Source organism: Pyxicephalus adspersus, chromosome 8, assembly GCF_032062135.1.
Source record: "Pyxicephalus adspersus chromosome 8, UCB_Pads_2.0, whole genome shotgun sequence".
NCBI lineage: Eukaryota > Metazoa > Chordata > Amphibia > Anura > Pyxicephalidae > Pyxicephalus > Pyxicephalus adspersus.
The window spans coordinates 64,649,209-64,662,392 of record NC_092865.1 but is presented as its reverse complement, the minus strand read 5'-3'; the positions used below and the strand labels follow the sequence as shown (position 1 = coordinate 64,662,392).

At 38.8% G+C, this 13,184-nt stretch overlaps 1 protein-coding gene across 5 annotated transcripts in view; it reads right to left on the bottom strand.

Moving 5' to 3' along the window:
* Positions 1-13,184, bottom strand: part of WNK2 (WNK lysine deficient protein kinase 2) — a 154,102-nt gene that overhangs the window by 83,307 nt on the left and 57,611 nt on the right. For all 5 annotated transcript variants that reach the window (XM_072420972.1, XM_072420971.1, XM_072420974.1 and 2 more), the window contains exons 3-5: positions 3,767-3,939; positions 1,722-1,942; positions 265-422 (exon numbers count right to left, since the gene is read on the bottom strand). In XM_072420972.1, coding sequence (XP_072277073.1) covers positions 265-422; positions 1,722-1,942; positions 3,767-3,939 — 552 coding nt within the window. The remainder of the gene's footprint in view (positions 1-264; positions 423-1,721; positions 1,943-3,766; positions 3,940-13,184) is intronic.

Sequence of the window (13,184 nt, the reverse complement as noted above, 5' to 3'; positions counted from 1 at the left end):
ATGGAGGTACGAGAGAACGGGAGAGGATGGAGGTACGAGAGAACGGGAGAGGATGGAGGTACGAGAGAACGGGAGAGGATGGAGGTACGAGAGAATGGGATAGAATGGAGGTACGAGAGAATGGGATAGGATGGAGGTACGAGAGAATGGGAGAGGATGGAGGTACGAGAGAATGGGAGAGGATGGAGGTAATGGAGGTAGAGTGACTGACTCTTCTAACAATCTCAGAAACTGCATAAAGATAGATTTATAGCTAGTACTTACACTGGTGACTTTTCGGTATATTTGAGCAGCATTCTGGCATTCAGAGTACGGGTATTCTGAGGTCGCCATTTCCAACATGCACATTCCAAAGGCATACACGTCAACAGATTCATCATAATGTTCTTCATACATTTCAGGTGCCATAAACTCTGGGGTTCCTGTAAGTAAATATCCAAAATATTTTTTTTTATACATTAGGCTTCTTTATTACAACCAACTTCTGAACATTGTCACTTTAATCAAATTTTTTTCATTCAGAAAGCTAAAAAATCTTTATAAAAGACTCCAGTCACAAGATTAGTAAATCGATTGCAACAGGTGTACAGGGTTGCTGTAAGCGCACAATGTTCCATTAAAAATCTAAAAGTAGAAATAACAATTTAGAATTCTGCAATAAAGAACACAGCAAACTTCTACTTACATGGCACTTACTACTAAATTTACTGGGAGGTCACTTTTGAGATCTATTCATACGGGTCTGTATTGTACACTCGATAATGCTGCAATACATTTTGGCCTTTGGTGCAATACAACTGACCGTAGAAATGTTGCATGGGCTGCCAACACAGTGCATTAAAATTGTGGTACACTAAAATGTATTTGTGACACAGTTCACCAGCCAGGTGAATTATAACATTACACAAAAGAAAAAAGCAAATTTCCACAAATGGTACTATGGTTCCATTTCCTGTGTTACTGCAATGTACAGATGTGAATAGAGCCCTAAAGTGGACATGAACTCCTGGTGTTCTTGTGCAGAGATATGAAATACTGTACATGTATCTGCAGAATGAGGTATATGTCATTGACTGCTAGCTCTAACATATTTGAACTTAGATTTGGTAAGATCTTGCCGTGTTGCTTGCTGGAGAGAAATCTGTACTGCACGCATCTACCTGCTTTTGCTTTATTCCTTCTGATCTGTGTTTTGTAAACCTCTGATGGTGGTTCTTAAAAAAAATCCTATCAGTTATCTAAGAGATTACCAATCATCAACTGATGATTTTGGCAAGTGAAAAAAGGCCTAATTTCTATACCAAGATAGTGCCTCTAAACATAGGGCCTGGGTGATCCAGAAAGCTCAAATTGGATCTGGTGCAGGTTTGAAAACATTTACCTACTAATGGCACATGATTTTTTAAAAGAAATTAATGCCAAATTTGTTAGAGCACCCAGGTTCTCCCATGGCAGTCTATCTTCTCCAGTCTTTAATAAATCAGGCCCATTGAGTACTAGTGGAACAAAGCTTGGCAAGTCATTAAGAGGTGAAAGGTGAGCTGCAGGAAGCCTACAGGCAATACTGAGGACTGGTCCACAGCCCTCTGGTTGTTTTTATTGGGGTAAAAGATTCCCGAGTTGGGTTCTTTTTAAAAGGCTCTTGACTTCCACCTGCCACTTAGACATACAACAGCCTACAGCTGTATTTTTATAGTTTACCCAATTCAAACATTTGTTACCTATAACACTTTTAGCGAAAGAAGCTCGTTTCAAGGTAGCCAGGCCCAGATCTCCAATCTTCACAGAGCCAGTTGGCCCCGTAATAAAAATGTTATCACATTTTAAGTCCCGATGGATTATTGGAGGAGTTCGGGTATGAAGAAAATGCAAGCCTTTTAGAATTTGTCGACACCAGCTGCGCAAAACCTTTGGCTTCATGACCTTAAATCTTTTCAAGTATCTGAAATGAAAATAGAATTTACATCAAAATGGGAACAAGCACAGACCAAAATATCTAATGCTGAATGATTTTGAGCTAAAGCTATATTGAGGCTAACAGGACTTTACAACTCTATTGTGTGTTTTCCTGAAGACTGAAAACATGTTACAGAGATGTTACTATGAGCAAATAACTTTTCAAATATATACACAATTTTAGGAGCTTAGACGGAAAGATACATGTGGTTGTTTCTGGGGGCATGGGGATTATAATTCACTCTGTTCACCTTATTTTACCTATTTTCTATTACCTATTTACCTTACCTTCACCTATTTTCTGCCACATAATACCATTGGTAGATATCCAAGGCAGCCTTTAGCACCATTTCACCTAAAACAAACCAATTTAATAATAAAGCGTTCCTAAACTCAGAATTTTCACTTTACATAAAAGGGTAGACAACCCTTTTGCTTAAAGAAAAAATTTTGTTTGTTATTGTCTTTTTTTTTTTTTCTTTTTTTAAGAATGAATGGAAGTGCAGAGCCTCCCAGGGTACCAATGTAACGCATTCCGGGAGGCCCTTTGCTGCTCCTTCTGTGCATGCCCAAGATGCTCTTTCACCAATAGGGAAAAAAATTGCCGATCTCACTGTGCAATTTATTTCCCCAATCTACATCACCCGATCTCACGCCTGCACAATGTGAGATTGGGTGACGTAGGAAGAAGAAAACAGAAGAAGAGAGAGGATGGCGGTGCCCTCTGCGACGGGCCGAAGACAGATACTGGGACGATGCGGGACCCAAACCTCGCGACGGATAGACTGAAGGTAACTGTGTTTGTTTTGGGTTAGTTTTGGGTTTACTTTCTCTTTAAGCAAACCCTCACTTTCTACTTCCTTTCTAATCCTTCTTCTGCCTAGTTCTGTTTACTTGCTAGGGTAAATATTGACAGGAAAATCCCGCAAGCTCTTGGGATACGCACATCATATATCCCAGGTAAGTGGTGGATTCTACCAATCAAGGTAATGGTGACCAACCTCATTCTGCTCAGAATTGGGTGCTGCATCAGCAATACAATCAAATGACCCAGAACATGTGCAGAGTAAGACCTAGGGCTACATCATTTGATTTTGGTCCCTCCAAGTAATTTTTTTGTAGGCTTTATATCACAAAATGCAAGCACACATTACAAAAAATTAAAAGTCAGCCCCTGGTTCACTTATGGATGAAATTACATTGTTGCATGATACAGTTTGAACATATTTACTACACTCCCTAAATGCAGCTTCCAGAGCAGTGCAGCACAATACCCCTATAAGCATTGCTGTGCATCTTCTGTGTAATGTGGTGCATTGAGCTGCCTATTCAAACAAACAAGCTGCCAAGCACATTGCATGGCATGGTGCACAGCCCCTTGCCAGAATTAAATTTGGGTGCTTCAGACTGCTGATCCTGTGCGGCAGAGTATTTGTGCCTTTGATCAATGAGAGGATCTGAGGTTTCTTCTTTAGGTTCCCAAATCACTGCTTCAATACCTGTACAGCTAAAAGTAACACATTACTCCCAAAGAAGAACCCTGCTTTTAAACACAGTTTAGATTGGGAGACTGGGACATAACTTGACCATGGCTTTTGGGTAAGTAAATATGAGTTTATAATATTATTTTTTTCTTCATACAAAACCCATAGATATGGTTCAGGAATGCAAATAATTTAGAAAGCAATTAGCCTTATAGGGAATATACATATTTTAAAAATGATCAAATCTGGAACATCCATTTTTATATTTTTAATACTAATATCTTAAGATTACTGGCTCTTTTACAACTTGCATTATGTGGACTTACGTTTTCAGTGTCCCTGATGTCATGAGCTCAGTCACCAAGACAATGCATTTCTTCCCCTTTAGGCAGGATTCCCAGAAGTCGTAAAACCTCACAATGTTTGGATGTTGCAAACCTTTCAGCATTTCTGCCTCCTCTTTAAATCGCTGCCTCTCCACTTTTGTTAATTTACGATCCTGCAGAAAGCAACAGAAGAATGAGTCATTGCAATGTACTGAGTACCCTATGTTTCAGAAGCATTCTGTGAAAACAATCTGATACATAAAAGATCTAAGAGGTTGTGTAGGCAAAATATATGAATTTTAGGAATGTTATTTCAAGTAACTGCCATTGCAATAGATTTGTGTTGTACGGCAAAGAGTCCATTTTTTTAATTTTTCTGGATCTGTTTAATGGCTACCACTCCACTGGCAACAGCAAATGCTCAGTTAATAAAGTATGCCACGCCTAAATCCAGTGTTTCACTACTGGATGTCATGACTATAGACTTTGTACAGCGCTGCGTAATATGATGGCGCTATATAAATACTGTGTAATAATAATATGAATAATACTGGCCAATAACTATGATGTAGGAGGAGAAAACAGAGGAAAAACCTAAGCAGCCCATCACCACTCACAAGATGTGCTATTGTTCTCAGTTTACTAAATACAGAATTGCTCAGAATAAGCTGCAGATGGTTAATCTTTGACCCATATCGTGGTTTTTACAGACAATGCTTATAATAGGGAGACAAGTCAACCTGATTGAGGATGTGTGACTTTGTGTAGACCCTCAATGGCAAGTAGGGCGATCAATAATAATTCAGCCCACCAGTATACCAAAAAAATTGCCAACGACTTGCCAAGAATCCTTTTGCCTTCTTGGTAGGTCCGTTTTTTTTGGTAGGTCAACTTTGCACCCCAAAAGGTATGCAGATTACGAGTTTTGACTTCACTTTCAAGATACTTGTTTTAGGTATGTGACTTAAGACATCCTCTTAGCAATGTATAGTACGGACTTGATTACAGTTTCCTCATCTGCTCTTGGGAGGAGACAGCAAAGAGAATAATTAAGGGCCTGTGTTGATGTTTTTTTGTTCATTTCTGATGCATTTTGAACTCCCATACAAGCCTATGAAAATGAAGAACCCACTTAAAGAAGTTTTATTGCAGGTCAGCCAAAGGTGCAATGCACTGGTCAATTAATTTTGAATGATTTCAGAAGTCTTAAACTCATGTCATCAACACAAGCCCAAAGTTTACCAACAGAAACCATCTATCTGTTCCTTCTTCTTCATTGTCTAAACATAGACTGGGTACAAGGGAGGCGATCTGAAATTTGAGGTCTCCAGGTTGGCTGTGCACACTGGAGAAGTAAATGGAAATACAACTTGCAAATATGTATAGTAGCTGTTTATCTGAGGATTATAGGCGACCAATGGACATTGTCCTTGCCATGTATTTAGAAACTCATTAAGCATTATAATATGACGGTTTTATTAAATTAAGCCTATTCCAGCACTAAAGCATCAGTAGACAGATGTGTGTAGCTTTCACTAGCAAATAAAGAGTCAATGTTTTCCTTTGGGACGCATAAATGGAAAGCAGGCAAAAGGTCTCCTTGAAAGCGTAACAGGTCTACAGTCAGGGCTTTTTAAAAGCAGTAACAAAATTGTGTTAGTATAGATGAGTTATCGGAATGACAATAAAAGACTAAATTGAGAATTCCAAACATCTTAGATGCTGTAAGGTTTATGGGGTCAACCTTCTAAAACACAAAATATCACCGCTTATGAAACACACTGGGTACTTTGATAAACTATTATCACTGGACTAGTACAACTTAAATACCATCCAAAATGTACAATAGGTGTACCGGCCACAAATAATGCCCCCATCTTTATTAATGATATGCAGGCAAATGTATAAATGGAAATGATCCAAGTGCCTTTTTTTGTTTGACAAAACTAATGTTTGTCCAGAGGTTTTGTTTAGTCTACCCATGGACCAAAACCCTGACAATTATAACCAGGCTTAACTTGATAGTCTGGAGTCTTTTTTTAAATGGATTTGTGAATACTCTTACCCTGTACTACTGGTTCACTTCCTCACTTATAGCACTAGGCAGGCAGCTTATAGTTCAGGAAGTAAAAAGCTACCTCTCTTGTTAATAGGAAGCTTTGCATGTAAAGACCAAATTGGTAAATTCAACAACAAAGGGCAGACACAATGAAATCATCACCGAGTTGTATTTAGGGCAGCACAATGGCAAAATAAATTATTTAGAATTCTTTAAAGAACTCCATTAAAGTGGAAACTACAGTTCCACAATGAAAACCTGTGAGCAGGCAGGACTTTTATTGCAGAAGGTACAGGTGACGTGCTCACAAAGCAAGTAGATTTCTCACAATTGTAGATCTAAAGTCCCACTTTAAAAAATGGATGATCAGGCAGGTAGTTATTGCAGAAAGGGACAATAATATATCAATCTTGCCTGCCTGACTGTGCCAGAAAACCATAAAAAAGCAAATGTACAGCCCAGCAGTAGTTTTTAGGGAATGCCAGCAATCCCAGTTTCCCTTTGAGCGGGCCAGGAATGAATGAACTCATGCACAAGAGTTATGTCACCCCAGCATGGGCAAATAGGATGGCTGAAGATTGTAAGGAGAAAGAAGAAAAGTAGTAAGGCGGCTGCGCCCTGCAATGGACAGGATTAGGCAAGTACTGCCGGTTTAGTTCTGCTTTTATTATTTCCTAACCAGTCTCTTTTTGGGAAACTTTTTAGCAGATGCACTTTATAGCCTGAACACACATTTTAAATGCTAGTCTAGATATGTCCCATAAATCTGCAAAAATACTTTTATCCTTCCTCGCATGATGATACACAAAATGCAGCATTTAATATTCTAACAAGGCCTATACCACAATATAATAAAGCAGTTAAGACTAGAAAGGTTGCCTTAAGCACACTGATGCCCTGACCTAGAAAACAGACATTTTGACAGAAGTCATTTTTAGATTCAATTCAAGGCTAGTTGGTTATACAATGCCGATGATATTTATAGCTGGCGTTTTTCATTGCGCATTGAACGATCAGAGTTAAAGAAATGCAGCTGGAAGTGCTGGACAAGTAATGAGGACGGGAGAGAATGGGGTTGTCACAGAGGTGAAACAAGTAATATTTTTCCATTCACATTCTCTCTTGCACAAAGTAGAAAAGAGAAATGATGAATGGCACTGCTACCAGGGATGAGCAACGAGCAGAAACAACTGCAGTTACAACTTGCACAAATAGAAATTACATAAAACTTTAATACAGTATGTGAACATTAAAGATTCAATAAAAGATATTCTTAAAGAGGAATTAAACTAAAAAGTGCCTAAAACAAAAAATACACTTACCTTCAATCCCGCAGGGTAGTCTGATCCATTCGGAGGTGTCTTCCAACGGGTCCCGCTTAGTCCGGGCATCTGTCTCCATAGGCTTGAGATCAGGTGACGTAGGTTGGAAAAACAAGTTTTTCTTTTTTCACGAAAAAGGTCCTTGTGCGCATGCCCGAGGTGCTCCGGCATGCACAGAAGGGGCACCCAAAAGCCTCCCGGGATGTGTGACCTAGGTATCCCGAGAGGCTTTGGGCTCCCATTCATTCTTCATTGCCTAGGGTCTTCTACCCTTTAAAGTAAAGTGTAATTTGTGATTTTAGGTACACTTAAGTAAGTGGTTAAGGGTAACAATAGTATTACAAAATGTATATAGCATTTCACTATTACTTTACTTCTGGGTGTTAAACCCCAAATAATTAGGCAAAAATAGAATTCTATTAGCAAAAAGACAAAAAATTAAAGCCAAGTGCCAAGCAAACTGCTACATACAAATGAACACAGCAGTGGCTCCCAGTCCTGCCCTTTGTATCCAAGCCTAACCACTACTCTAAAGGGCAGTGGTTCCCAACCTTTTGGAGCTCACGGACCACTAAATGCACGAACTCCAGACCACACGTGCGCGGAGAGCCGTGTGTCACTCAAAGGGGAAGAACCTCCCCCCCAGAGTGATATCATGATGCCAGAACTCACTCACTGATTTGCCAAAAATGAAGTCCTTACAACCAATGAGATGAACTAAAAGTTATCTTCTTAGCATTTAAATCGACATGAACAAAGGCTGCCATGCTTCCAGCCTGGGTGACAACCATGGATTAGTCTATAAACATATAACTCTAAATTTGGACTTTAGGGTACCAGAATAAAACACAAAGTCCTGTTGAGGACCACTGGGGATCAGATGTCCATGAGGTTTTATTGTAGTTTAGGAATTACAGGACTGTCTAGGAAAGGCAAAATACATTTAATTGATGGTAAATAGATAAATGAATACCAGTGTTTAAAATAGGTTTCCTGAACTCAAAAATGTTATAAAGCTAAACTTCCCTTTAACTCCATAGGGTGCTGATAATGACCTTAGCATCCATTTAAATAAAACATATTCAATGCAATAGGCTTTATATCCAGGACCTTGTTGACTGAAGAGTCCAATGCAGGAGCAAACATAGCTACTCAGACAGGATGATGATGTGTTATCTACAGGTAGACCAGGTAAAAAATATTAAAGAAACCTAAGGACTGGTAAACTGGAATAAATAAAAATGTTGTTTATGGGCTAGATAAGCTTTTACTTTTAACTCAACAAACAAATAGTCTAATGGCAAACCCACATATGCATGTTATTTGTAATTCTTTCACTAATATATAACCTTTTGTATACATTCTTCCTGTTAAAATGAAAAATGTAGCCTGACATTTGTACAAACGTGTAAGTTTATCATGAAACCATCAGCTGATAAACTGTAAAATGCTTGAAGCGCTGAAACCATAGTCCTCATATAATTGACCGTATGTATAAATGAGGTTTGTACCAAAACGAACAACGTAGATCTCCACTGAATTATATCTTTGTAAAAGAAGCCACAAAGTAAAAGCTTAAAAGCATATACGACATTCATACCGGTAAAATACATTTTAAAAGAAACGGCAGCCTTGACATAAATAATGGTAAACTGCAGTTTACAAAGGGCAACAGCAGCCCTGACATTCGTATTGTTAACAGAATTTTATTTAGTGCACTTTAAGGAAAAAAGTTTTCCTTTTCCTGTTTATTCATCTCTACCATTATAGACATTTTATTTATCTCTACCAATATAGACATCTTACTCATCTCTACCATTAAAGAGACATCTATATTGTTAAAATTAGATCTTTCCATAATACTTACACTTCTTTTGAATCCAGAAGGAAGCATTACCAAATGACTATTTTTTTTCTTTTTAAAAAGCCATTAAGGAATTCCCTCAGACTAAAGACCAATCTGTCAAGGACAAATGGTTTTCAACAATTCATGGACAACTAATGTAATTAGAGATTGCAGTGGGTCAATTGTTATCAGAAAAAATATTGTTGCCTTGCAGTAAGATCCAATCAATAATGTACAGCTTGTTTATGTAATGAGGGGGCTATGGATATTCTTCTGTAAATATAAAATTATAAACCATAAGCAGAAAAAAGGGTTTTACCACATACACATATACATTGGGTTAATCCGATTCCTTTTATGTAGTAGAAAGTAGGTAAGACTCTCTCTGGCTTTTTGTGCTGTATCCTTGCTGGGAAGATTCAAACATTTGTCCAAGTGATCAGAGGTGTCGAAATTAATTAAGAGAAAATCTAAGAATTTGAGTTGTGTACACAGGGCTATATATATGTATTGTGACACCAAGGCAGGATTTGAGGTGGAAGGGAGATATATTTGCCCAGGATTCCTCTTTTATGGGAAGTAATTTGCCCAAGAATCCTCTCCTGTGTGAAGTAGCAGGTGGAAGACTCTCACCTGTGAGGAAATAATGAAGAAGCACTGAGGTTTGGGGATATAACATAGAGCCAGGAGCTCAGTCAGTGGAGACACAGACAGGGGCTCTGTGTGAGAGAGCTCTGCTTGGAGAGACACAGACAGGGGCTCTGTGTGAGGGAGCTCTGCTTGGAGAGACACAGACAGGGGCTCTGTGTGAGGGAGCTCAGTCAGTGGAGACACAGACAGGGGCTCTGTGTGAGAGAGCTCTGCTTGGAGAGACACAGACAGAGGTTCTGTGTGAGGGAGCTCTGCCCGGGGACACAGAAAGTTGGTCAGTGAGAATGAACTTAAACCTGAGTAAAAGGTTGCTGAAAGCTTTGTTTTGAGCCGACAGGGAGAAACCCTCCAGCTGATAGACAGGAACGTCGGATGTATAGTAAGTGCCGCACAGGCAAGGTTTTCTTTTGCTGTTTTTGTATTTTTATCTGCAACCTTCAAATAAACCTGGCTACAAGTCAGCTTAAAACTGATACCTCGGTGTGTGATCTGAATTGGATGAACCAGACAAGTGTCCTTTGACCCCAGCAAAGGCGATCCTGAGCATAACCCCTCACAATATATATATATATACAATCTGCCCACCACCAAGACCAACTATACCCCCCTCTGTATCCTGCAATTGACTGTTTCGTGCAAGATTTATGGAAGTCTTCAGATTGTTCATACAATGCCAAAGGTCCTTTTTGACTCATTGGCCCTGGTTTAATAAAGTTCTCCAAGGCTGGAGAAGATACTCTTTCATCAGTGAAGCTGGGTAATTCAGCAAACCTGGAATGGACTTCCTAAAAGTCGTTAGCTATTTGTTAGCAAATGTGTTTAATCCTGGACCAGATCCATTCCAGATTTGTTGGATTACCCAGCTTCACTGATGAAAGTGTATTCTATCCAGCCTTGGAGAACTGTAATGAATCAGGGCCATTCAGTTTGAAGGCCCTCTATAATTAGGATACAAATAGCTATATTATGACCTGGATACATTGGAACCTTCACAGACGTAATACATATATTTGTTTTTTTGGCAGAGAATTAGTAGATGTCATAAGACACAGGCATTACATGGGAAATACCAGAGCAACACACAAAGTCTAAGCTACAGTGTGGGTGAATGGCAACACCACTGGAAAACTAGATAATTTGATTTAGGTGGAGGAGGTGGATTCATTCTCATCAAGACACCTTGATAGGTTTTCCTCTGGAGATTGTATAAGTCTCATTATCACACCTTCAAGAAAAACAAAACGTTCCTTTTTTAGCAAATGAATGTTATCTTTTCTTCTTTTGATTTCCAAACCAGTGTGTTCCTAATGACAAACCCTGGAGCAAGGTAAGAGACTTAACATCACAATTATTGCCCTACTTTAATAAGATCAGCACCTCTCCAGAGTTAAAGATAAAGTGGACCTAAACATATACTTTATTGAAGCAAAATTCTATTTCCCTTTACCTATTTTATTGGTTTATTCTCAAATATGTTTATCCTGTTGGGAAAATCCCACATTTTTCTATTTTAATCCACTACTCTGTTGCTGAATGTCTGGGCCTACAATGCCATTGTTCTTTTGTATTTCATTACAAACTGGCTGTCTTTCTGGTTCTGGTAGCTAGCCACCTAATAACACGGCACCAGATCCATCTTTTATGCTGTATGGTAGCACATGATGACTTCTAGGGTATCCCAGGAGACTGCGGGAGAAAGCTGCCACTTAAATATGACCTGGGGGAGAAGACAGAATTTTAGGATTGTAGAGGGCAGATGATGAGAATAAGCTATAAGCTATTTTTTTTTATAGGCAAGCTTTAATATAGTTTATTTCCTGAATTTATATTTATTCCCAAGACACAATTAGAAATGTAAGGTCCAAGGCATTTAGGGAAAAGCCAATTCATCTACCAATATGTTTTGGATTTCAAGAAAACTAAAGCACTCAAGCAAAACCCAGTGAGCAGCGACAAGAGCATACAAACTTTATAGAGACAATGGGCCTGGTTTGTTAAAGCTCTCCAAGGCTAGAGAGAAAACACTTTCATCAGTGAAGGGGGGTGATCCAGCAAACCTGGAATGGATCTGGTCCAGGATCCACAACATGACTGGACTTTTAGGAATCCATTCCAGGTTTGCTGGATCATCCAGCTTGACTGATGAAAGTGTAACCTCTCCAGCTTTGAGGAGCTTTAATCAGGGTCAATGTCCCGTGTCAAACTTAAATTTGGACCTCATAACTAGAAGACTACCCACATAGCCACCATGGGTACTGAAGACTTTCTGAGAATGTGTTTAGCCCCCTCTCTGTTAGATGATCGATCCCTTCACTGACTACCCAGCTTTCTAGGATATTGCAGTGCTTAACACATCCCTATACAGTAAGGTGAATTCCTATAATACTCAGAAGTTGCTGGAAAAAAAAGTAATTTTAATGCAAATATCCCTTTAAACAGCCAAAGACATTTGCTAACAATTAATCTAAATTTTATTTACTAACATTTTTCTGCAAACAGCAATGCCCACTGATAAAGCTCCTTCAAATATTTGGCAATCTACATGGCTATAGACAAAGATATTCGACTAGCTCTAGAACTAACCAGGAATTACCTGAACTCCCCCAAACCCAGATTTTATGATCAACAACTACCTGCCCCTTACCTCAACAATGGTCACCTTTCAGACCCTGTTGAATGAAAACTCCCTGCACATACAACGCTCAAAAAGGATTTAGTTACAATCTTAACACCTTAGATAAATTTGACCCCTGGATTGAACCCTGGATGACTTACGGGTCCACATAGATGGACAACTTTTTACCATCGATAACTTAGGACATGAGTCTTCCACCTTCAACACCCCCACCTCCTCTCCTTCCATGTCCCATAGTCCGATCCTAAAATTGATGGTAAGAGGCAAGTAAGGTTCTAACACTCACTACATAACTAAAAAAGGATCCGATCAGACCTTGGAGGTTAGCCAATGGATAGTAATGTCATGGTATGGTGTGTTCATGGTCATGTCAATGTCTTACGAATTGTCAACTATGTTAGCGAATGTTTGTTCCAAGTTGAGTTGTAATATTGATTGTTTTTCTCCATTGCAAAGAAGTTTAAAAGCTCAAATGAGGGATGGATACATGACAAATGATTGTATTGTTAAATGTTTCTTTTGATAAAAATGTAATAAAAACATTGAAATACAAAAAAGGATTTTTTTTAAAAGTGCATCATGCCACTAAAGGAGGTCTTACTCTGTGTGGTATTAAATATGCTTGAAAGTTTATTGGGCAAGCAAGGGTAAAACTGCTACTTCTCATGGCCTGGTGGTAAAGGTACAAGACATTGACCATCATTTAGAAAATATGTCTACCTTACTGAACTAATGGAAGCTATATCATGGCATGTGTGCCACCTTTAGAGGTACTTTCATTCCTTTTTACAATTTGTGTGATAGACAGTTGTGTAAGTTCTGCAATCACAACAGTGATTCTTGTAATAAAACAGAGGACAACTCAAATACAGTTCAAAAACAAATGGTTTGTAATTTCTTAAGGT